Source organism: Phascolarctos cinereus, unplaced genomic scaffold, assembly GCF_003287225.1.
Source record: "Phascolarctos cinereus isolate Bilbo 61053 unplaced genomic scaffold, phaCin_HiC Scaffold_4;HRSCAF=312, whole genome shotgun sequence".
In the NCBI taxonomy this organism is placed as follows: Eukaryota; Metazoa; Chordata; class Mammalia; order Diprotodontia; family Phascolarctidae; genus Phascolarctos; species Phascolarctos cinereus.
Genome location: NW_027555847.1, coordinates 653,995,843 through 654,021,505, shown reverse-complemented (window position 1 = coordinate 654,021,505; position 25,663 = coordinate 653,995,843). Strand labels below are relative to the sequence as shown.

At 42.6% G+C, this 25,663-nt stretch overlaps 1 protein-coding gene and 2 pseudogenes across 2 annotated transcripts in view; all 3 read right to left on the bottom strand.

Moving 5' to 3' along the window:
• DGAT1 (diacylglycerol O-acyltransferase 1) overlaps positions 1-25,429 on the bottom strand; it is a 36,029-nt gene extending 10,600 nt beyond the window's left edge. Inside the window, exons 1-2 of the mRNA XM_020995165.2 lie at positions 25,107-25,429; positions 8,341-8,428 (exon numbers count right to left, since the gene is read on the bottom strand). Of these exons, the coding sequence (XP_020850824.1) occupies positions 8,341-8,428; positions 25,107-25,345 (327 nt within the window). The 5' untranslated portion in view covers positions 25,346-25,429. The remainder of the gene's footprint in view (positions 1-8,340; positions 8,429-25,106) is intronic.
• Positions 1,071-3,644, bottom strand: LOC110214324 (protein DBF4 homolog A pseudogene; annotated as a pseudogene).
• Positions 9,167-25,197, bottom strand: LOC110214326 (biogenesis of lysosome-related organelles complex 1 subunit 2 pseudogene; annotated as a pseudogene). Its single transcript, XR_013486370.1, has 2 exons — positions 25,107-25,197; positions 9,167-13,390 (listed from the first exon to the last, which is right to left on the bottom strand). The product of XR_013486370.1 is annotated as a biogenesis of lysosome-related organelles complex 1 subunit 2 pseudogene (transcript).
• Positions 25,430-25,663: the final 234 nt, after the last annotated feature.

Below are 25,663 nucleotides of genomic sequence, written 5' to 3'. Positions count from 1 at the left end.
CTTCCAAAGTGCCATTTCTATCACATCCCCACCCCAGCTTAGGAAACTTCCATTGCTCCTGTCTGCCTGCTGTAGCATCTGAGCTAAACAAAAGAGCCTTCAGCAGATATTCATCAAGCATCTGAGGCCACCTCTACAGGAGAAAGAGCTGAGAACCTAGACTCTGAGAAAGACCTGGGCTCCTCATTTGCCTGAGTAGCCTTGGACAAGCTACTTTCCCCTCCTGAGCCTCTGATACCTCTTCCCAGATTGGACTAAAGGATCTCTAAGGTGCCTTCCACCTATAAATTTTAGGAAACACCTTTTAAGGCTTTCTGTGAACTGATGCACTACATAGTAATTCTTATCACCCACTGTTCCTCAACACACACACACATACACACCCCACTTTTCTATCCCAACTCAGCAAATCTCTTTACTATCTCTTTACACCCACAATAGCCTCCTTCACCAATTTTCAAAGATCACCTCAGATGTCTAGCATCACTGCTTTCTCCACCCCCAGTATCTGTTAGGCCTCTCTAAACCACTCTAGCTCCCAGAGCACTCTCCTTCCTCCATCCTCCTTAGTGTTCAGAGTTACCCTCACACCACTGAGCCTTAACCGTCCACTGTCTTGTATTATTCTATCTCCCCCGTTGTACTCCTAAAAGGGCAGGGGCCTGAGACAAAGCTGGGCCCACAATAAACTCTTTATAAACATGTGGTGGCTGACTAACTGATTTTTTTTTTCTTCTTTTGTTTTATTGTACTGGCATATACTCAGTTCTTCAAGAAAATCAAAGGACATATCAACTTGACATACCTTAGAACATTGCTCGACGGGTACCAAACATGGCTCTTGAGGCAGCACTCACTCATTTGCACACTATAATTTGTAAACATGCTCCTTTTACCATGATATGCAGTTTTCAGTGGTATGCATATTGTCCTAGATCTGATATTTAAATAGATTTAATTGTAACACCCAGATTTGAGACGTTCAGTTTTTAGATGAATTCCATAGTTACTCAAAATTGCCTTCTTCAGTGCAAATCATTTTTCTTGCAGTACAAGTTCTATTTAACTGCTCATTCAGAAACAGTTTTATTTAGAAATTATGTACACAATATGCGAGGTAGCAGACACCTTAACTTCAGCTGCCTTTACTTACATAAAAGTACTTAATTCTTAAGAAAATACTAATAATCATCTTTATTCTTAATATTCACATTTTGTTATTAAAATGTACAGATGACACAAATAATAAAACAAGAATTTTTACATACATATAAAAATATTTTCAGGAATACAATCCTTGCCATTTGTGAAAAATACAAATTAAAAACAAAAACAAAAAACTCTTCTAAAACCCAGTAAATGTGGAGGTTGAAGAAGGAGAAGAGAAAAACATGGACAACAAACTATTCTCATTTTCTTCCTCCCAAACCTCTAATGTGTCATGTGAATTGTGGTATTCAGAATAGCCTTTAAAACCCAGAAACTCAGAACTGTCTTCACTGGTCTGAAATAATTCCACTAAAGACTGTATTGGTGAACTACACACACTGTCTTCTTCTTTTGCTGCAGGAAATTCTGTTTTATTCTTTAAATGTAATTCAACCTTCTTCTGACTTCTTTTTTTGTTTCTTCCTAATACTATTTTTACTTTTCGATGCAGCTTCCCTGAAGGCAAACTGTCTGTACTTTCAACATCCGATGCTTTGGGTTCTTCACCAGGATGACTATGGGATAGTATCTTGGCTTAACCAGCAGGTTGTTCTGGTGAATTGCTAATGACTCTAAGACTAGAACCAGTACCATGTGGGGAACTAGTGCCTTTTTTCTTCTGCCAGGTATCTGGAAAAATCATACTGACTTTCGTTTTAGCTGAGACACATTTTTGTCTGTTTTGTCAAAATCAGAAACGCACATAAATGTCTCTAGGATATATGGGCAGCATTCTGTTTTTAGTTCTTCTAAGTCTTTTTCATTCATAGTTCCTTTAGGGTCAGAAACTTCAGGAGTATATCCCTGCATATCTTTATTCAGCGATAGCTGTACCAGATCCAGCTTCATGTCCTTGTTCACTGGATTTACTATATAAGATTTTCCACAGTCCAAATGTTCTCCGAGTTTGCTTGTTGAGTTGTAAGGACATGGACTACATGAAGCAAATAAATCTATGGGCTCTGAACTGAAGGCAACCTTCAGGGAAGGATCCTTGCTTTCCTGATATTGGAAATCCTGTTTTATCACCTGTTTGGTAGTATTTCCCCGAGAGTCATTCAAGGAAACACAGTGCAATTCCCCTTGTTTTTCAGGTTCATTCCTTTTACAAGTACTTCCAGTGACAAGGGCAAAAGATCCAGTACTGCATTTTACTGTGTTGGATATATCGCTTCTGTATTCCACAAAGTCATACACCAACTTGGATAGGATATCATCAACAGCTCGATACTGAGTACTTTGTGCCAAGTTGCTGTGCTGCTCACTTAGAAGATGGGCCTGTAGCGCCTCCTATCTCTGGGAGCAGCACTCGCAGCAGCCCTTCTTCCTGCTCTCTCGGAGGCGGGGCTGCGCCCTTCATCAGCTTTGCAGCCTGCTCTGTTCCTTTGTTTAGCTTGTGTTTGTTTCTGCAGACTAGACGTTTTATCCAAATCGAAAGGACTGCAGGGTTTAGAAGCAGAATGAATAGTTTATAAGAGGTATATTGGACAGCTGAAGGTAAAATGGTCTGTGATGGTTTTTGTTTTCTGAATACCTACTCGTTTTCCCACCTCTCTTAGTGATGTGCTTGATTTCTTGATCAGATACAATTCTTCTTTCTTTTGTTCGATATAGTATTTAATATCATCAATATGAAGAAGTTTCACTCCCCAGGATAAAGCATTTGACAGGATACTATTTGAAGGGATGAATTCATGTTCCTTGATAGCCTTTTCAACTAATACTTTGCCTCTGCTCATACATACTGGATATGGAGTCTTGAATGAACTTCCATCACAGCTAGGATGAGGTGAAGTATTTCCTCCCGTATATGTTGATTCTGGACTTGGGACAGGAGAAATACATCCCAATGTCTGAGCATATTTTGCTTCCTTTTCATTTGAAATTAGGTAACATACCTTTGCTGAGAAATTCTTCATCTCTCCGAGTGATGGCCTTTGCTGCGGATCCTCATGGTGCCGGCTTTCATGGCCGCCGTACCGAGGTCCACATGCTGGGGCTGGCTCCAGCAGGCCCCACCACTGCTCTAGCCGGGCCGCCTGCCAGGGCGGGAAGGGAGCGGGCCGAGTCCTGACTAACTGATTTTCCTATGATTCTCGCCTCCCCAACATTAACGTCTAACATTTGTGCCTGCCACTGGGCCAGGCCTCAGCGAGTGCAAAGGATTCTTAGGGAAAGAAGGGTCCTGGCCCAGGTCTGTTCCCTCTCCTAAGCAGGGCTCAGCCAGACTAACCTTGCTCCTCTTCCTAGCACAGACCTTGAAGGAAAGATATGGCCTATAAACACACAAGAGGCAGATCCCAGAGGCCAGAGAACCAGCTCTTCTTTGGAAGTGACTGTTTCTTGACAATCTTTTATCTTCCGTCAGAGTGGAGCCTGAATGTCACCTCTTTCTTATATTCATTTTTTATTTCCCTAGCTTCATCCTGCCTACCCCCAACCAACCCCTACTCCCTCTCTCTCCTCAAATGTTCCTGAGGCATTGCTAGATTTCTTCATCCCTCCCTGCCTGGTCTAATCCTTATCTGTGTACATTCCACATTTCTCTTAGAATAGAACATAAGGTCCTGGAGAGCAAAGGCTTTTGTTTTTACGCTTATATCCCCAGCACCTTGTAGTGTGCTTTGTACATAAAGGTTTGTTGAATTGAATTTACTGTTCAATTCTCTTCCAGTCAGGGCTATATCTGCTAATGAGAGGTCCACTGTCTGACAATTCAAGGAGCAAAGGAAAGCCCTTAGAGCTCCAGACCATGAAGAGGTCAGAGACCTCTAAAGGCAGGAGGCACATGGCTATGCTCCCAGAAATGGCTTCAGGCAGGCCACTGTGATGAAGAGGGAGAACAGCTGGTTGACAGTTGCCTGACAGACTGGATCGAGAAGCCCTATCTGCCTGCCCATTTGTGAGGGGAAAAAAAGCTGGGCTTATTTGGCTTTCCAACTTCTGGGTGGGCTGTTTCACACTGTCTCTGGGAGGCCTAGGCCTGACCACCAAAGGAACAGTCTGGATACAGTCATTTCTACACTTTTGGACAGCCAACTGAGTCCTCTCCTTAAACAGTAAGGACAGAGTTCACACTCGGTTACTTAATTCACCTTTCCTACCTAGATCTGTTCCCCTGAAGTACTGACCTATCAATCTATAAGTGATCGGCTTTGGAAACATCATAAATATGAGTAATGATGAAACTTTTAAAAGTCCAATTCAAATACCTCTTCCTATGAAGCATTTCCTGATCTCCTAGCCTAAATTCAATTCAATGAACTCTTACTAAGTATCTACAATGCACACCTTTAGTAGTATGATATAGTGAAACAAGAAATTCTGAGAAATTTAGAGTAAGAAAGACCTGGATTTGAATCCTGCCTTAGACACTGATTAGCTGTGTGACAAGTTACTTTACTTGTCTGAGCCCCAATTTCTTCATCCGTAAAACAGGAAAACTACTTTCAGTGCTCTACAGAGTCTTTAAGCGGCTCAAATTAGATAACATATAAATCACTTAAAGTACTATATAAATTTCAGCTCTTGTCAATAACATAGGTGCTGATCTCAAGGAGTTTACAAACATTAAATTAAATATCATTAGAAGTACTCTCCTCCTGCATGGCCCAACCCACACTACAGCACTTTGGACTACTTGCCTTTGCTTATCACACTCTACTGAATTCCATTTGTCTTTTCTTCATACTAAAAATCAAACTTTTTGAAACCGGGAACTAAAGCAAACTCTGTAATGCTCAAAGGAATGTTTAACAAATGCTTAATTGGCCTTTTATATTCAATCACTCCAGTAGTATGACCATTTTGAACAATCACAGAATCTCCTATGCTTCAAGATCATACATCTAATACACCTTCTCTCTTCTCTCTCTCTCTCTCCCTTCTACCTTTCTCCCTCTCCTTTATCTCTTTCTCTCTCCCCTCTCCTCTTTTCTCTCTCTCCCTATTCTCTGTTATCATCCCTATGCAAATAACTCCCAAATCAATATATTGAGCCCTAATTCCTTTTTTCAACTTTAGTCCCTCATCAACTGTTTGCTGGACATCTCCACTGGAATATTTTGGAGGAATCTCAAATTTTAGGCTATAAGGACTAGAAAAGCCCTTAGGAATCATGAGGTGGTCAACTAGAAGGTCCTTTTACTTGCATTTACTGCAAGGGGTCCATGACCAGTCAACAACTACCATGATTGGAGGTCTCTGAAATTTGACATTAAAATGGAATATTCATAATTGAAAAGGCACTAATCCAATCCAATGTGCTTATTTGACAGATGAGGAAACAGTGGTAGAAAAATAAAATGATTTGCCCAACATCACACAGGCCTAAACTTCTGCTATTTCACCACTGACTCTTTTCTGAGTCTTGAGTCATGTGCCTGGGGCACAGCCACTAGCCACCTGCTAGGGTTGTTGCACAGGATCTAGGTGAAGTTCAGCTACTACCTCAGGTGGGGCCACTTGTCTTGGAGCCACCTCAGACATGCCCATATCTTCCAGGTTCGAACATAATGAAGTTTTCTTTCCCGGTTCAAGCTCTTCTGGAATTTCTCATTACCTTACTCTAATTTTCAGTCCTCCTACAGGAGCTAAGAACACCCACATCTTTCCTACCCCAGGTTCCCAGCCCTCCCTCTTCCTCAATGAGCTTTAGATGACTCAGTGCTCAAAGCCCCCCGAGAGACATTTTCCAGAATTTCATCTTACATCTATACAAAATCAAGCATAATAGGCACAAAAAAAGGAAGGGGCCTTTCATCAAAAAAAAAAAAAGGATCACCACCAAGTTATTGTCAATAATGTGGAATAAAGAAAACAAAAGGAGGCAGCTAGGTGGCTCAGTGGATAGAGCACCGGCCCTGAAGTCAGGAGGACATGAGTTCAAATCCGGCCTCAGACCAAACACTTGACACTTACTAGCTGTGTGACCCTGGGCAAGTCACTTAACCCCAATTGCCAAAAAAAAAAAAATCAAAAGGCAAATGATGCCCAGGGTATTCCCCCTTCCAAAGTGTCACTCCACTTCCCCACACCAATTCCAGACAGTTAGGAGAAAACCCTGGGTCTTCCTTTCACATCTCTGTGTACATGATAAACTAGTGGCCTTGCAACCTTTCATCACGGCCCAAGATGTACTTGGAGGAAACCAGGGCTCCTCAAAAAACTAAGCACAATGGAGTAGAAGGACCATAGTCCCTTCTTTTGCCCTGTGCCAGAGCAGGAAAAGTCAGCTCCCAATTCATCAGCAGATAAAAAAATAAGTCTCTCTAATTGAGACTTTGGATCTGGGAAGAGAAGTTGCTGGCATTCAAGGCTGATAAATCTGTGCAGGCGTTGATGAAAGCACAGATGAGCCTAAGTGAGAGAGCCTACAGTCAGGTCCAGCCTAGGCCCTGGAGCTCCTCGTCCTGATTAATATGCCCCACCCATCCCTCCCATCCCAGGCCTGCCCAAGGAATAGCCCAGAGCTGGGGAGCAGCATGACCTCTAACCTGCAAAGCAGTAATTCATTAACTGGTTGCTCTGTCCCCATCTCCACACAGGACTTCAGGGCATAAGTCACCTATAATCAAACATTTAATAAAAGTTTTTTGTTTTTTTTTAAAATGACAACTAGGACTAGGATAGCCAGACCCCAGTTCACAGGCTGCAACCACCTTCCTGCCAACAGGCCCCAAAGCCAAGTCTCCCTTACCCCCAAAGGGTAGGGAGGTTGTATACTTACTGCCTACGCAGTCAAAGCAATCCTACGGATAAGGACTATGGAGAACAGAAGATACAAAGTGAGGTGTGAAAGAGAAATACATAATTTAGGTGAGACAGTCCTTAGAGGCTCAGCTACTTTATCCTAACCCAGCCTTGAATGCTATTTCTTTTACCCAGTGCCACTCAGAGTCAGGCAAAAATAGCCCCTTCTCAGACTACTAGGAGGCCTGCCAAGGACCAAGCCAGAAGTCCCAAACTGCTTTGGAAAAAAGAGATGGAGATGTAACTCCTGCCAGGACACTCAGAGAACCTTGACCTAGTCTTCTCTCAACCCAAGCTCAGCATCAGCCTTCCATTCCCTGAGCACCCATCATTCACTCACTGTGTTAGGCTTTGAAAACATCATAAGCTGCCTTCGGGTTAACCTGCACTACCTAGGGCAGAACAAGAATGGGAAAGATCCTTCCTATTCTATTTCAGACTGAGACAAGGGAAGGCTGGGACCAGCTTTACTTGGCTTCATCATCAGGATGGCCAAGAGAGAGCTCTAGCCTGAGCCCCTGCCAACAGGGACAGTTTTTCTGGGCTGTAGCAAGCTATTTATAGGTATGCGTGTAGTCAGTAAGCTCTCCTATCCAGCTCCTCCCAAAGCCATCCCCTAGCCCACAGCTTCCCCTACAGAAGCAGAAAGGGAGGTGTCCCATCAAGCACTCAGCCCCATAAGTGAGACTGCTGTCTATTGTGAGCACATTCCAATAAACAGACCTGTGGGTCACCTGAGCCAGGGAAGTGTGGAAGTGGATATTCAGAATAGCAGACTCCAGCACAAAGGAAGTAACACAGGCCAAGATGAGAAAGCCACCTCTGTCCTCCTTTTAGCCTCAATATATCTCTTCCAACAAAGATTTAGATTAACTTCTCCAATTTTTCTAGTGAACCTCAGCACTTCTATACATAGCTTAGGTCACAGCTGACAAATTCTCTTTTTGGTCTGTCTATCTAATGTCCTATTTGTATTTTACTTACACTCCATCAGATGGGAACTCCTTGAGGATGGGGGCTATTTCTTCATTCCTCTTTCTCCCTCCAAAGCTCTGAAAGTAGATGGAGCTCAGAATCACTGTCTACATCCCACTTTCCTAATGACTACATGACTCCAAGCCTGGCCTAAAAAAGGTATAGGACCCAAACCTCTACCTGCTGACCACAAAGTCCACCTGGAGAGACAAGTTCACTATCTTCCATTACCCCACTACGTAGCTGGGGAAGGAGAACAGAGCAAAGAAGCAAAGATGGCATGCTCATATGTGGACTAAGCAGCTGGAAGGAAGGGCAAGACATTGAAGATTTCAAGAACAAATTCATTCAACCATTGCGACTTGGCAGGGAAAATCAAAGTCTACAAACCTGTGGGCCACTTACCAGCATCACCACACACCAGTTCAGGATACCTCGGTAGTTGCTGAATCCACTAGCTGAGCTGAACAAAGATTCCTGCAACCGGTGGCACCTGGTGGTTTGGGGGCGGGTGGGGGAGTAGGGGTAGGAAAGGGAGCAATAGGAAACAAGGCATTTTAGTGAAAAGTCAGCAACATGTGTAGTAAAAGCAGGGAACTAGACCTAAGTAAAAGTCCTATACCCTAGTCCAAAATGAGTTCTCTCAAACTTGTGAAAGTATCATGGGATGGAAAATGCTGTTCACATCTAAAGAAAGAACTATGGAGTTCGAATGCAGATCGAAGCATGATATTTTCTTCTTTTTTTCTTCCTCATGGTTTTTCCATTTTGTTCTGATTCTTTCACAACATGACTCATGTGGAAATATGTTTAATATGATTGTATATGTGTAGCCTATATCAGCACCCTAAATGGCATGCCATCTTGAGGAAGGGGGAAATTTAGAACTCAAAATCTTATAAAAGTGAATGTTGAAAACTATAAATAAATAAGTAAATAAAAATTTTTTTAAAGTATCATGGGAAAGGGTGGCAAGGTTTGGAGAGTCAGTCAGGTCACTCTCAGCATCTGAGCCCTCACTGTGTATAGTGGCTGGATCAAAGGGTAATTGTTCTGATTCTTCTTTTACAACATGATTAATGTGACTGTACATGATAACCTGTATCATATTGCATGCTGTCTTGGGATGGGGAGGAGGGAGGAAGGTACAGAAATCTGGAACTCAAAATGTTGCAAAAATGAATGTTGAACACAGTCTTTACACAGTGGTGGAATGTACAGGCCACTCATCTCAACACTTCTCAACTTGCACTTTAGTGAGTTCAGGCTGTAGAAAGGAACTAGAGTGAAAACACAACAATGCCCTAAGTAAGTCCTATACAAATGAAGACGGAACAAAGCGACCACCTTCAGTATTTGAGGGGCCCAAAAACAAAGGAACAACCAGAGTCCAGGGTGAGTAATCAGAGTACAATGTAAAAGTAACCTTTTACATTGTATGAGGTTGCCTTAAGTCCTGCAAGGATGCAAAACAGTTTGGTTTTTCACCTAAGGGTGTCAATTGACTCCAGGTCCCTATTTCCCTATAGGGAGAACCCCAAATGTTCTGAAAGCTCATTTGGCACTACAATTTCCCTAGGAGAGAGGAAGCCTGGTTTTCACCTTTTGGTTTTCTGAACAGAAAATAGGAAAGTTACTACTGGCCCTTGTGAAAAATTATCATTTCTTCACAAACCTGTCTCTTGCAATACATACATATAACATCAACAAAAAGTTAACAGAAGCAGAGAGAGGAAGCATCATAATGAGATTAAGAGGGAACAGTTTTTTTCCCCTAATTAATTTTATTTTCTCTCCCTCCCACCTACTCCCCGTTGAAAAAAACAAACAACATCCCAACCCTCATAACAAATAACCATGGTTAAGCAAAACAAATTCCCACATTGTCCATCTTCCATGTCTAAAAATTATATATCTTATCCTATATCCTGAATCCATCACCTCTCTCTCAGGAGATGGGTAGCATGCTTTATCATCAATCCTCTGAAATCACGGTTGGCCATTGTGAATTGCTTAGAGTTTTAAAGTCTTTCAAAGTCATTTGTCTATATGTCATTGTCATCACATAAATTGCTCTCCTAGTTCTGCTCACTTCACTCTGTATCAGTTCATACAAGTCTTCTCAGGTTTCTCTAAAACAATTCCCTTCATCATTTCTTAAAGGAAAATAGTATTCTATTACATTCTTATGCCACAACTGGTTCAACCGTTCCCCCCCACAAACATACACAAGTGATAGGCACTTCCTTAAGTTTCCTGATCTTTGCTGCCACAAAAAAAAAGCTGCTAAATTTTTGTACATATGAGTCATTTTCCTCTCTTTGATCTTAGGCCTAGAGGTCAAAGGATATGCACAGTTTATTAAATTTTTGTGCATAGTTCCAAATTACTTTCTAGAACACCACGTCCAATTCACAGCTCCTCCAACAGTGTATCAATGTGCATAGTTGCCCACAGGAAGAGAAAGACAATTCTTAAAGCCTTTATCCACTCATAATCTTACCACAGTGAGAGAGGGAAGGAGGCCTTTCCATTTTCTTGTTACAGTTACTTTTCTACTTGTCCAAATGAGACTTCTTTATTTTATTTTACAATTTTTTGTTGATGTACTTTGGTTTTTAACATCATCATTTTCCTGAATACCCTTCTTACCTGACAGCCATACCATACGACAAAATTTTTTAAAGACAAAGGAAAAAGAGAAAGGAAAAAAAATCCAGCACAACCAATCAATGCATTGAAAAAGTTAAAAAAAAAATGCAATGTGCAACCCCTGTGAATCTCCCATGTCCTCAAAGAGTAGTTTGGAAGTGTCCTCTCACATTTCTTCATTTGAGTCATGCTTGATTTTTATAATTTTGCTACATTCACTTTTGCTTTATTTTGAGAGTGGTTGTTCCTTCCGTTTACATTGCTGTAGTCACTGTGTATTTTTTTATGGTTTTCTTGGCTCTACCTATACTCTGCATCAGTTCACGTAGATCTTTCCATACTTCTCTGTTTCATCACATTCATCATTTCATATAGCATAGTAATATTCCATTACATTCATGTACCACAAATTGTTTAGTCATTCTCCAGTTGATGAGCGTCTACTTAGTTTCTAATTCTTTGCTACCACAAAAAAAAAAGTGCTGTTACAAATATTTTGGTGTATATGGGGACTTTCTTCTTATCAATGGCTTCCTTGGGGTATAAGCCTTGTATTAGAGTCTCTGGTTCAAAGAGTGGACATTTTAGTTACTTTATTTACATAGCCCAAACTGCTTTTCAAAATGGTTGGACCAATATAGAACATTATGAAAAGCAAAATGGATAATTTTGATTACATTAAATTGAAAAGTTTTTGCACAAACAAAGCCAATGCAACTAAGATTAGAAGGAAGCTAGAAAACTGGGAAAGAATTTTTACAACCAGCGTCTCTGATAAAGGCTTCATCTCTCAAATATATAGAGAATTAACACAAATTTATAAGAATACAAGCCATTCCCCAATTGATGAATGGTCAAAGGATATGAACAGACAGTTCTCAGATGAAGAAATTAAAGCCATCTATTGTCATATGAAAAAATGCTCTAAATTGTTATTGATTAGAGAAATGTAAATCAAAACAACTCTGAGGTACCACATCACACCTATCAGATTGGCCAACACGACAAAACAGGAAAATGATAAATGTTGGAGAAGATGTGGGAAAACTGGAACACTAATACATTGTTGGTGGAGTTGTGAAATGATCCAGCCATTTTGGAGAGCAATTTGGAACTATGCCCAAAGGGCTACAAAAATGTGCATACCCTTTGATCCAGCAATAGCACTTCTAGGGCTATATCCCAAAGAGATCATACAAATGGGAAAAGGACCCACACATACAAAAATATTCATAGCAGCTCTTTTTGTTGTGGCAAAGAATTGGAAATTGAGGGAATGCCCATCAATTGGGAAATGGCTGAGCAAGTTGTGGTATATGAATGTAATGGAATACTATTGTGCTATAAGAAATGATGAACAGGATGATTTCAGAAAAACCTGGAAAGACTTATATGGTCTGATGCTGAGTGAAGTGAGCAGAACCAGGAGGACTTTGTACACAATAACAGCCACGTTATGCAATGACTAAGAATGTTAAACTGAACCCTTCTCAGCATTACAAGGATCTAAGACATCTCCAGAGGCCTCAGGACGGAAAATGCTGTCCACATCCAAAGAAAGAATTATGGAAGTCGAATCGCGATCACTTATTTTTACCTTCTGTTGAGTTTTGTTTCATCTTTCTGATGGTTCCTCCTATTGGTTTTAATTTTTACTTACAACTTCACTAATGTGAAAATATGTTTCATGGGTATGTAAATGTAAAGCCTATATCAGATTGTGCACTGTCTTGGGGAGGGTAGGGGGGAGGAATGGGGAGAAAAATTTTCAACTCAAAAGCATATGGAAGTGATTTTTGATAAATCAAAATAAATAAATTTTTTTTAAAAATGGTTGTACCATTTCACAACTCTACCAACAATAGTGTGCCTATCATAGCACAACCTCAGCCTCCAACATTATTGCCATTTTCTGTCATCTTCTTAATTTGCAGAGTGTGAGGTGAAACTTCAGGGTTGTTTTGATTTGCATTTCTCTTATTATTAATGATTTGGAGCATTCTTTCATGTGATTGGGAATACTTTGCAATTTTTCTTGGTTTTTTTTGGTCATAAGTCAGCATTTATTATTTAAGTTGACGAAACAGGTTATGAATGGGGTGGCCTAGGGGAGAGGGAAGAAGGGAGGAGGCAGGGAGACGAGAGCCTCTCCTTTGTGTCTGCTCCCGATGGGGTTGATCCTGATTTCTGAGCCTTGGTCCAGGGCACACAATGAAGCACACGATAAGATAAGGTTCCAGGGGCTACAGGTTTAGGAAACATCAAGGGGTGGTCAAAGTTACACATCCAACTAGAGGTAAGGGCTGGGATTCTCCTTGGATCAGCAGCACCGCTTCCTTTCAGAAACTGAAGTATAGCGATAAGTTCCATCCCACTTATTTCAGCTCTTAGGAAACATTCTTGTAAAGTCTTTGTGCTAATGAATTGTTTCATCACCTCTCTAACTTTTTGTACTTTGCTTCTAGTTTCTTTGAATATGCATCCAACGCGTAAGCTGCCTGCTCAAGAGCTGCTACTTGCTCCTCAATTAAAGTGATCTGATCCAGATAAGGCTGAAGTGCTGCAGATCTCTGGTTTAAGTCCTTTAGGTTTCTACTTATGTTTACTGCAATATCTTTCATTTCTAGATACTTCAAGCTAGTCAGTTTCTTCATATTTTCCAGAAGTTTATAGTCTTCACTGGTGGCTGTCAGCTCGCCGGTTAGGTACGTGGCCATTTTGGAGAACACGTCCTGACACAGACCCGTGATGTCCACCTCAGCGGGCTCCGTGGCCTCCTGGGTCATCTCCACCACGGCATCGTCTAGGCCGGGTAAGGGAAGAAGGAGAAAGGATGGGGATGGAGGAAGGGAGGGGAAAGGAAGGGGGAAGGGAGGGGAAGGGGAGGGGGAGGGGAAGGGATGGAAGGGGAGAAAAAGGGAAGGGTGAAGAGTTGGAGAAGGCGGTAAGGGGAGGGGGCGGGGAGGGGGGCCCAATTTTTCTTTTAAGCATTGTTTGTTCATATCCTTTGCCAAATGTTATTTTATCACCATTACCACACCCTGTCATTCCAACTTTCTTCTCCAAAGGGTCATTTTGGTGGCTCTGATGTTAGGGTGAAGAAGAATTAGTAACCCCATTTTGCAGATGGAAAAACAGAGAATTAGTAAGATAGGTAACTGCCAGGCCTCAAGCAGAAGGTCTTGCAAACTTGGCATCTGCCTTGTAGGGTCTCATGGCCCCTGGCCACTCAGAGTGGGGAGAGGCCCTGGCCACCATCCAGACTTCCCCTTAATATGTCACTGGGACATAGTGAAGGAGAGGGACTGCAGTGAGGAAGACAAGTTACTACTTTTGCCAGTATCTGCTACCTGATAATCAACTAACATAAGGCTTCGACACAAATGGGCCCCAAGGACCTGACATCAGTAGCTAGGAAGTCACGTCTCTTCCCTCCTGGGTTAGATCACTGTACACTTGCCTGTGAGCATCCCTCATTGTTCTCTTTACTGAACATCCCTGACTGTTCTCATTATTGTACCAGTGGAACCTGAGAAAACCTGGGGATTCCCCTAAACTACAAAGAAGATAATGACCTGCTTTTGAAGAGGGATTTCCTTACCTGAGTTTTTAATATAGGTCTAGTTTCTTAACCTATTCAAATATAGGCCTGACCTAGACAGACAGGTAGGCCAGCCCACCATTTTCAGTCAATGTCCCCAATTCAGCTTTTCTTCATGCCTCCAGGTTAGCCCAGCTATCCCATCCGTTCACTTTCAGTATACTCACCCTGCAGGGTAGCCAGGACAAAGAGAAGTTTCTCTATAACCACAGCCCCAAGCCCTGACTCCGGGGTGGGTCATACTTGAGGGGTACAGAGGCTAAAAAAATATTTAGGTCCTTTCTGCTTCCTGGCCAAAAAAGACTCCAAGGACTACCTACTCCTACATCTGCCACTCTCATTGGGAAGGTTCTCTTTTTCTCAGCCTGCAGAAGCTCTACAAAGGATACTGATCTCTTCAGTAACATATTCTTTCATCATTTAGCTCCAAAGGGAACCTAACAACCCTTAGAACAGGAAGCAAACCAGTTCCAGAACAAGGGCTCCTCAAGAAAACCTAGGGGACTGGGGACCAGCACAGAACCAAGTTCCACCGCTGGGAAGCTAGTTTTAAGCTAGCGCTTGAAATCCCAGTCTCTCTTTAATTCACTAGCCAGAGCAAAGGCAGGCTCTTCAGGCTATGTCTTTTTCCTCCAGATCAAAGCTCAGTGAGAAAAAATACTTACAGAATAGACTACCCATATCCACCCTGTGCCTGCATTGGGTTCTTAAGCAATATTAAGTTGAGGACAGAAAGGAAAAGAGAAGATGAAGGAACATGCCAAGGTATGCCTCCTACTGTTCCAACCTGACTCAGGCAAAAACCCTAAAGCTTCTCAGACAGAAACGTAAAGCAATCCTTGAATATAGACAGGGGAGAAGGAAAAGGGGGAAGGGGAAGGGGAATAAGCATTTATATAGTACCTACTATGTGCTAGGCACTGTGCTAAGTGCTTTACAAATATTATCTCATCTGATCTTCCAAGTGAGCAGAGCAGAAAAAAAACTTCAGAACTCAGAAATTGGTTAGGAGGCCCTAAGAGGAGGCTAGACTTTCACCTACTCCTCTAATCTAGCCAACAAAATTTGTATGTCTCTAAGCCTGACTTCCAGCTCAAAATAGGCAGTTGATGCAAAGGAAATAAACACCCCAAGCCTTTACTGAGATGGGGAGGCCTAACAGACATTGGCCAGATAGCCCAAGGGGAAAGTTACCGTTTCCCAGAGCTAATGAAGAAACTAACACATCTGAGAAACTGAGCTGAAACACTCCAATGAGCCATTCACAAAAGTTCAATTTTCTGGGGCCAGGCTGCAGGACCAGGGAGCTGGGCTGGGGTAGAAAAGACAGAAGGGGTTATTCAAGTACTTGTTAGCCAGAGTGGGGACAATAGACAACTGACCTTTTTTTACCCCTGATAAGACCATCACAAAGTCACACAGCATAGGCCCTAATTCTAACCACACCCTCTTTATTGGGCATCCATAGTATGTAGCTCCGTGGTTGATGGAGGCCAAAGTGCCACAGGCCCTCACAGCCTGCCAGAAATCTTGCCTAATCCCCCAGCCAAAGGAGGTAAGAAGACCATGTCCTGTAAAACTGAATCTCCACCCCCATCACACCCCCCACCCCCACCCCGCCACACACACACACACACACACACACACACACACACACACACACACACACACACACACACACACATACACCCCTAGGCCTCTTTCTCTTTTCTTCACAATTAGATTATAGGTGGGAATGAATCAAGAATTGTTAGAAACTTCATTGTAATATAAAACAAGACACTTACTTTTCAAACCCTAGCAACATGACTCCTGGCCAACTACAGAGAAAAACTGCTCTTCAAAGTCAGTAATGCCAACTCTCAAAGCTTTTTATAAAGTCTTCATCTTCTCTATAATATTGGATGCTACTGAACAATTCTTCCCTTCTGGAAACTTCTTATTCCAAAGTATGGCAGTCTCTTAGTTCTTCTTCCTCCCTTTTTGACTACTCTTGCCTTCCCTTCCTACTTACTTCCTCTAAATAACAGGCAGCTAGGTGGCACAGTAAACAGAGCATAGAGCCTGCGAGTCAGAAAGACCTGAGTTCAAATCCATCCTCAGATACTTCTCAGCTGTGTGACCCCGGGCAAATCATTCCACCTCTGTTTGCCTTAGGGTTATTGTGAAGATCAAATGATTTTTGATGAAGCTCAAATATTTGTAAAGCACTTAAACTCTGCCTGGCACATAGCAGACACTATGTCAATGTTGATTCCCTTCTCTCTTTTCCCAAAGTTTAGTCTTCTCTTATCTCAAAGAGTCTCTCCTCTCAACCACTCCTCTGGCTTCAACTCTCCCAGTCTATGGTCTCTCCAAAAGCCAACCTGAATTACTAGTAATCCTTAGATATCCTGCATTTGCCACTTCCAGGCATTTGCTCACTTATCACTGCAATACTCTCCCACCATATCTCGGTCCATTAAAATTCTAACCAACCTCTAAGACTTTGTTTCTCCTTTATGGAGATACCTCAGCCAAAACATGGAAGGGACCTCAGAGCTCATCTAGTACAGAGATGCGAAATTCATGGCTAGGACTGCTACCCTAACCAGACTTAAATGTAATTGAGAAATGTTTAGTAAAATAAATAAAAACACAATAATACAGCATTATCTCACAGTTTTCCAAGTCAATAGGTGCCAGCACGGATCTATTTTTATTTGAGTTTAATACCAATAATCTAGTACACCTAAACCTGAACATATATCGTCCCTACAACCTTCCCTTGTCAAGTGGTCTTTTAACCTCCACTCCAAAATTCAATTCAACTCAATACAACACATTTATTAAGTATCTACAGGCCCTATGTTACGCTCTGGAGACACAAAGACAAAAATAAAGTTGCTACCCCCTAGAAGCTTACACTCTATTGGAAGGAAACAACATACCCACAGATAAGTATACATAAAAATCTATACAAAATGTAAAGTAATTTTGAGAAGGAAAAAAACTCTAACACTTGGGGAAATCAGAAAATTCCTCCTGTACAGAGTGGCACCTGAGCTATGTCCTGAAGGAAGTTAGGGATTCCAAGAGAGACAGGTAGGAAAGGAATCCAAGGGAGGCCACCTATGCAAAGGCAAGGAGCCAAAGGATGGACTATTGTATGCAGAGAAAAGTTAGTAGTCATTTTGATTGGAAAAGGGAGGGTATGAAGGGAAATAATATGAAATAAGACTAGAAAAGTAGGTGAGAGCTAGACTATGGAAAGCGGAACACCTTAAATGCCAAACTTTGCATTTTATTTCAAAGATGAGAGCCACTGAAGATGTTTATATAAAAATGTAATGTGGTCAGACAAGTATTTTAGGAATACCAATTTTACAACTCTGGGAAAGATGGATTAAAGAGGGGAAAACTAGAAGTAGGGAGATCAAACTGCAAGGCTTTTACGAGTCCGGGCAAGTGATAAGGGTTTCAAACTATGGTAGAGCCTATTTGAGTACAGAAAAGAAGATTAATTTAAGACATGTTATGGGGGTGGGAGAGAAGGAAGTATGCCTCCAAAGTTGTAAACTTGAATGACTGGAAAGATGGCAGTATCTTCAACAGAAAAAGGGAAGTTTGGAAGAGGGATGGGATTAGGAGAAAATAAAATTAGTTGCCTTTCAGACATGTTGATTTTGAGATGCCTATGGAACATCAAGGTGGAGATGTCCAGCTGGTAGCTGGTAATAAGGAACTGAAATTCAGGAAAGAGATTAAGGCTAAATACATAGACTTGGAAGTTGTCTACACAGAGCAAAAAATTAAACTTATGGAAGGTAAAGAGATCATAAAGAAAAGACTATAGGAGAAGAAGGTCTAGGACAGATTCTTGGGAATACCCACATTTAGGGACAGAAGAAAGAAGATTTAGCAAAAAGACTGAGAAAAAACTGCAGTAGGGAAACCAAGAGAGAGCAATACCACAGAATCCAAGGTAGGGAAAGACTGTCAGGACTAGGTGGTAGTTAATCACATAAAAAGCTACGAAAGAATATTCCAGAATCAGAGCATTTTAGAGTTGGAAGGGACCTCAGCAGTCATCTAATCCAACCCATAACTAAAGAGGAATCTCCTCTACAACAAATCCAAGTAGTCATCCAGACTTTACTTGGAGGCATCCAGTGAGGGAGCTCACTAAATTCTAAGACAGCCCATTCCACTGTCCGGATAGCTCTATTAGGAAGTTTTTCCTGATATTAAGTCCAAATTTGCCTCTTTGCAAATCTGAACCATTGCTGCTGGTTCTGCTTCCTCCACATGATAGCCCTTCAACTAAAGATAGCTATCACCCCTACTCGCCCCCCAAGTCTTCTCTTCTCCAGGTTAGACATCTCCAGTTTTTTTAACTGATCCTCATATGGCACAGACTCAAAGCCCTTCACCATCCTGGTTGCCTTCTCTGGACTCTCCGTAGCTTAGCAGTATCTTTTCTAAAATGTGGTACCCAGAACTGAACACTGTATTTCAGAATGGGGAAATCTGAGTTCTTAAAAAGCAGATTTCTTAATGTATCCCAAGGTCACACTAACTTTTTTGGCTGTCAATTACACTTAACTCTTATTGATCTTGTAATCCACTAAAACCCCATAATCTTTTTCAGACAAATTGTTGTAGAATATGCTTCTTATAATTTTTGAGCCTAGGACTTTACATATATGTCTCTAGTAAGTTTCATCTGTTTAAATTTAGCTATGTGTTTTGTATCTCTGTTATGCAACATGGTAACTACTCTGCTCACCTCTGTATCATCTGCATCTCATAAACAAAAAAGCATAGATGCAAACACAGATCCTTGACACACTCCACTGGAAACCTCCTGCCAAACTGGTAAAACCATTAATGATATTACTTTTTGAATGTGGTAATTTAACCAATTCAATCAAGCAAGCGTTTATTAAGTCTGTGTGTTGTCTCCCCCATTACAATGTGTTCTTGAGAGCAGGGACTGTCTTACTTTTCTATTTTTACCCCTAGGGTTTAGCAGTGTTTTGCACATAGTAAACATTTATTAAATGCATCCTTCCTTCCTTCATTCATTCATTCAAGTACCTGGATAATGCAAAGTAAGTGAGACAGCTCCTTTCTTCAAGGAGCTTACTTTCTATGGGAAGATACACATTCACAGGTAAGTAAATAAAAAATATAACAGAATGTCCCAAAAAATCTCAGTGCAGTTTTAAGCTATGACTTAAAAGTGCATTAAGTCTTTGGGGATGCCCTGTGTACAAAATAAATATAATGTGATTTCAGGGTGGGAAGCGTACTAACAATTGAGGAACTAAGTCGGCACTTGAGGTAAGCCTTAAAGGGCATCCAGGGGTTCCTAGTGGCAGAAATTAGAAAGAAAAGAATTCCAGACAAAAGCATGGAAGCGTTAGACACAATATCATGCACGTAGGGCAACAACAAAGAAGCCAGTTTGTCTGAAGCAAATAACAGTGATGGGTAGTAACGTGGACTGGAAAGGTAGGTTAGGGTCAAATCATGAAGGACTTTAAGTACCAAGCAGGAGAGTCTATATTTGATCATAAAAGCATAAGGGAACCACTAGAGCAGGGGTCGTAACCTTTTTATGCTATTAACCTCTTTGGCGGTATAGCAAATCCTATGGACCTCTTCTCAAAACAGTATTTTAAATGCATAAAACATAATTATATTCAAATATAATGATTAATTTAAAAAAAGTTTATGGATTCCACATTAAGAGTCCCTGGAACTAGAGTTTCTTGAGTAGGAGAGTGATATAGTCACATATACCCTTTAAAAATAGCCCTTTAGCAGTTATGTGGAGGACAGATTAGAGAGACTTGGATGGAGAAACCAGTTAGGAGGGTGTTCCATCCTGGCAAGAAATGATGAGGACCTGGTTGTAGCAGAAATGACATAAATGTCGGTTGGGAGAGATGTCATGGTAGCAGAACTGACAATATAATTAGGTGGGGGGGGGCATGTCATCTCACCCACATCTCTCCAACTTTTCCACTAGGTTAGTATGAGAAACTGGATCAAATGCTTCGCTAAAATTAAAATCTAGGTAAACTATAACTATAGCATCCCACAGATCTACTATTTTAATGAATAACTGACAAAAAAGGAAGTAAGATTAGGCTGGCAAGATGTGCTTTTTAGGATCTCAGCTTCCTGTTCTAGATGTTCCCCCGCCGTCTCTAATTTGTGGGAAATCCTAGAGCAGATTCCTAAAGTCAAGAGCACTAGGCTCTCATTTGTAGACTGTTTTTCCTTTCTGAAAATCAGAACATTGCCCTTCTCAAGTCTTATCAGGTACCTGTCATGTTTATGTACTTTCAAGTATCATCAACACTGGCTCAATAAGACAGCGGTTCAATAATCAAGGCTGCCACGTAGCTTATCTGGGCCAGGTGCCTTTAATACTCACAGTACAGGTTCTTTCTTACACTCTTCTTTCTTATCTTGGGTATCAGCTCCCTGTCATCCATTCTTGCTCTGTGCAAAGAGTGAACAAAGGTCACTCTCCTGGCCAGAGAAAACAGAAGCAATCTCTGCTTCTGCTCTGAGCAGCTCTGCCTTCTCTCAGTCATCACTAATATTCCTCCTTTTCTGCATAAACAAGCACTTCTCTCTCCCCCAACACATCTCCAAAAGAACCCCAATAAAGCCCTTTCGTAGCCTTAGCTTTCCTTGGCAGCCTTTTTAGCCTTCCTGCCATTTCTTTTAGTACTGTACCACCCTTCCGTGTTCTCTTGATTCCTGCCCTTACTTCCATCTTCCATTTAAACTCCAAATCACCTGGTGAATTCCCTGTGTATTCACATCAATCTCGTCACACAAATCCCATTTTTCCTCCATCAAAATTGCTTCCCTTTGTGTCTTCAGAATTTTATTGCTGAGATACTTCCTGGGCTGTGTTACCAATTACAAAATAGGATTAAATTTCTCAGCTGGCTTCCCCTGCAGGATCCTCCATGAGATCCTTACCTGTCTCACCTGTAAAATCTGCTTTCTAAAATCTAGGATTCACATCAGACTGTGCTGAACTTCATACTCTTCCAGGGATACTGGTTACCTCCCCCCAAGATTTATATCATTTTCACCCTGCAACCATTCCTCCCTACTAGGGAGAACCAAAAGCAGAAGAGAACTTCCTGTTGTTGGTTCTTCCACCTTTTAAAGGATGAAATTATCATTAAGGCAGGTCACAAAATTGTTAGGTAGAGAACCCCAGCAAAAATCTGGGTAAGTGAAGTCCCCAATCACTATTATACTGTGCTTCTGTGTCAGCCTTGTGATTTGTTTCTTGAATTCCTCAACTATTTCCTCTTTCTATCCAAATGTTCTATAAAATAAAGGCTTTGAAAAGGTCATAGGATTTAGCAGGTAAGAAATGGCTGGTAACCTTGGAAAGAGCAGTTTCAGGCCATTGGTGGAGTCAGAAACCTGAATGAGGCTTTAAGGGCTGAGAAGTAAGAGGTGAGAAAATGGAGATAACAATTGTAAATGAACCTCTCTAGAACTTTGGCTATGAAAGGGAAGACCGATATAGGAGCTATCCTCCACCATCCTTAAATAAATGCCTTTGCTAGGGAGCAACTAACTCCTCTATGAAGAAAACAACAACAATGAAAAGAGCTGACAAGTTAACCCTAGACATATGTTCTATTGTCTCCTGGGGAGAGACTATTTGGCGTGATTTCCTCATTAAGAAAGAACCTGCTCCCACAGAAGCTTTAGAGTTGGTCAAGAAAGAAAGAGGCCAGAAGAGATAAAGTATCAGATTCCCCTTTCACTCAAAAGCCCAAGATGCTCTAAACTAGAAATGCCCATTCTCCTCAAACTCTCCCTACCCCCACCTCTATCTTGGGAAAGCCACACATCAGCTTTCCCAATCACTGGACTGGAGCCCTACTAGTCATATTCCCCAAAGGGTTACCTTCCCTTTGCCTTAGTCAGTTAAAATGGGGGGGGGGAGAAGGCACACCCAGGTCATTAGTATCCTAGTTCTGTGCCTGGCTAGCTTCAGAAACACCAGGCCCTGTACCCTCTCAGAAGCCTGAAATCCATGTCCCCAAACACCAAACCCTTTCCCTGCCTATGCCTTCACTTCTAGAACCAAAGAATATCAAAGTTGGACTAGATGACCGAATGGTCCCTTCCAACCCTATCTGAGCAAGAATTTCCTCAATAATATCCCTAAGGAGCCTTCACCACCTAGACGAAACTTAATACTTTCCAAGGAAACTAATTTCCTACTCTATTGTTGGACAGCTCCAATTCTTTAGGAAGGTCTCCCACATAACAAGCTAAAATCTGCCCTTCTCCCCCACCCCCAAACCTCTAATGTTATTATTTCTGCCCTCTGGAGTCAAGCAGATTCAATCCAGTCCCTTTTCCCTCCAAGATGAACCTTCTGATATTTGAAAAAACATCCCTCTGATCCCAGCTCATAACTCAGTGCTTTCATGGGGAATAAGGAAGCTGAGGAGAGGGAATAAAGAATGTGATTCAGAAGATGAACATCAGTCCCTACTAGATTCCTGATCCACAGCCTCACCTTGCAACAGGGGTAGGAGGAACTGAGCTTACACCCCAAACCAGAACTGTTTGCCCTGCCCAAGCTGAGCAGGAAATATTGGGAAAGCACTAAAGAAAATGTTCTCCACAGGTCATGGGGCCAAGTGAAGGGTAGAAGGTAAGGAAGGGGTGATGATGAGAAAAGACAGGGAGAGCTCAGTGATAAGGGAAGGTCTATTCTAGGCAAAGGAGGAAAGCAGTAATAGGGTAGGCAATGATTGGGGGGAAATAGGGAAGAGAAGATTACAGAGATAATAAAAACACATTAAATACCACTTAACTGTTTACAAATGAGTATCATCTCATTTAATCCTTAAAATGACCATGTGAAATAAGCTGACAGCACAAGTACCATCATCCTCATTTTATAGCCTGGGAAACTGAAATCCAGAGCTGTTAAAAATAATTTTCCTGAAGTTAACATAACTAGTTAGTGACAGAGCTGGGGCTCAAACCCAGATATTTAGACTCCTAGTTCAGTGCTCCCTCCACTATGCTGCTGTTGGGAAGGATGGTTAGGAGTAGGCAAAAAGATTGAAAAGACAAATGGTGACAGGGAAGGATAGTAACAGGGCACAGATGAAGAGGTGGGAAGGATGGTGATACACATAGAGTCCCCAATCTGGCAGGATCCTTCAGATACCATTTCATCCATTCCCTTGCCTCTAAGCAAGATGGCAACTGCACCTAATGTAGTGAAATAGGATGAGGGGAAAAGGGAATCTCTTCTTTCTCCAAAGCAAATTTCTCAGCCAATGTTGGATATACATTCCAGGGCTTCCTACCCACGGAGCATGCACTCAGTAATGCTATCTCTCCCTTAATCATCCTAATTAGAAGTGACCTTTCTCTACTTTAATCTCTCTTAGCACTGTGTTCATACTACTCATACAAGATAGTATTTTGTTTCATGTTACATTTTAGGTCACCCTGAAGCAACAAAACTGAACATAAAGACTCTGCACATAATAAGTTCTTGACAGTTTGCTGACTTAATGGTATGAAAAATTCTTCCTCATAGAATGAGAAGTAGGAGTTCTGATGGGAAGTGAGGAGGGCTTGAATTAGGGTAGACACCTTGATGAGTAGATGTAGGAGATCTCCTTTTCCATGTGGTACATAAAGAGATAAAGGACCCAAGAGCTGTCCTTGAGATTACAAGTGTGCCACTCTCTTCCCCTCCCTGTTGTACAGACAGCTCTGGGACCAAGGGCTTCCTGGTTTAGTACAGAGGTTGAGGCTGAGGACATGGGCTCAGGAGGACATGCCCTTAGGTAGAAGGAGCAGAAGGAATTGAAGGTTAGCTATGAGGAATAGCTTGGTAACCAGTTTCTCTTCCGTTTAGCCTCTCCTGCCCAATCTATCCCACATGCGCTGGTTGATTTGTCTTTATGGCTTCTATGGTTCTGATCACATTACTTTCTTGCTCAAAAATCTTCTATCTCCTAAAGAATAAAAGCCAAATTCCTTAGCACTTAAAGTGCCTAGCACATAGTAAGCAAGATCTGGCTGCAATCTAGACTCCCAGACTTCTTACTATCCCCTTACACATATGCACCCTCTGTTTTAGCCAGAGTTAATTTCCCACCATGGCCCATTCCCATACTTTTGTTAATGCCTCCTTCAGTGCCCCCTACCTCGGCCTATCAAAATTCTAGCCATCCTTCAAGGCCTGGCTTGAAAGCCACTCCCTCCACGGAGCTCTCCCTGAATTCCCAACTACAAGTTGAGGATCCTCTGAATCCTCATAGAACTTTTTCCTACAAAGAATACTTCCCCCCCATGGGCTCATTCACGCTATTTTGAGGAGGAACTCCACCATTCATAGGGTGTTACCATAGCTAACTCGTATAAATTATAGGAGTTCATTACTTATCCCTTTTTCTGGACCCGCCCTCTTCAATCAGTTTATAAACGCCTTGATAATAGGGACTGTATCCTATTTCATTTTGCTTTGTCAATGCCGAGTACAGAGCCTTGCACACAGTGGGCATCAGTGTGGGGTTTTGGTTTTTGGTTTTAAACAAACGCATGAATGAGAGAAAGGGGCTCCCTTCCTTCTCAGAGTCTCATACACGGCCTGAGGTAAAAGATCAGACCTAAGAGTTTGGGGGAGGGGAAAGAGTGAGGAATCCGGGCAGTCACAGCAGGGAAGGAAGGGTCGGGACAGAAAAAGACCGGGAGGGGAGGGGGCTGGGGAAGCAGCCGCCGCGAGAAAATTGGGGGCTGGAGGTTGGCAGTGGGAGGGTAAGGAAGTCGGGGGGGGGGTTGGGAGTCGGTGGTCGAGCCGGGAAGGGTCACTCAGGGGTTACAGGGGTCCAGGATTAGAGCCCACTACCTCAAGTCTGGGGGGCCCGCGCCCTCTCCGTCTCCTTCCTCAGAGGGTGTCCGGGTAAAAGCTGGGGCTGTGGTCGGGGTGTCCCCCCCGCCGCCGGCGTCTGCTCCCGCTCCCGCCGCTGCCCGTAGCTCCTCCTCGGTCTGGGTCCCCGAGGTCCCGCCACCACCGCTACCCCCGCTTGCCGTCCGCGAGCCCGTCCTCCGGCGCCGAGAGCCGCTCGCGCCACCTCGGTCCCCCATCTCCTCGGCCTCAACCTCCGCCACTGCCAGCAAGAGCCCGGCCGCCCCGCGGCTCCGGCACCTCACGGCCCGGCCCGGCCCGGCCCCGCCTTCCCCGCCCCTTCGGCCAACGGCCGCTAACTGCCAACCTCTGCCCCCTGCCGGCCGCCGTAGGCCACGCGACGAGCCGCCCCAGTCCCAGAAGCTCCAGCTGGTTGGGGAGGAGAGGGGAGGGAAGCAGCGGACTTAGGAGAGCGCAGGCGCACGCCGCTCTCGAGGATTTGTAGGTCCCGCGGAGGTGGGGCGAGGCACGTGGGAGTGTGAAGCGCAGGCGTAGTG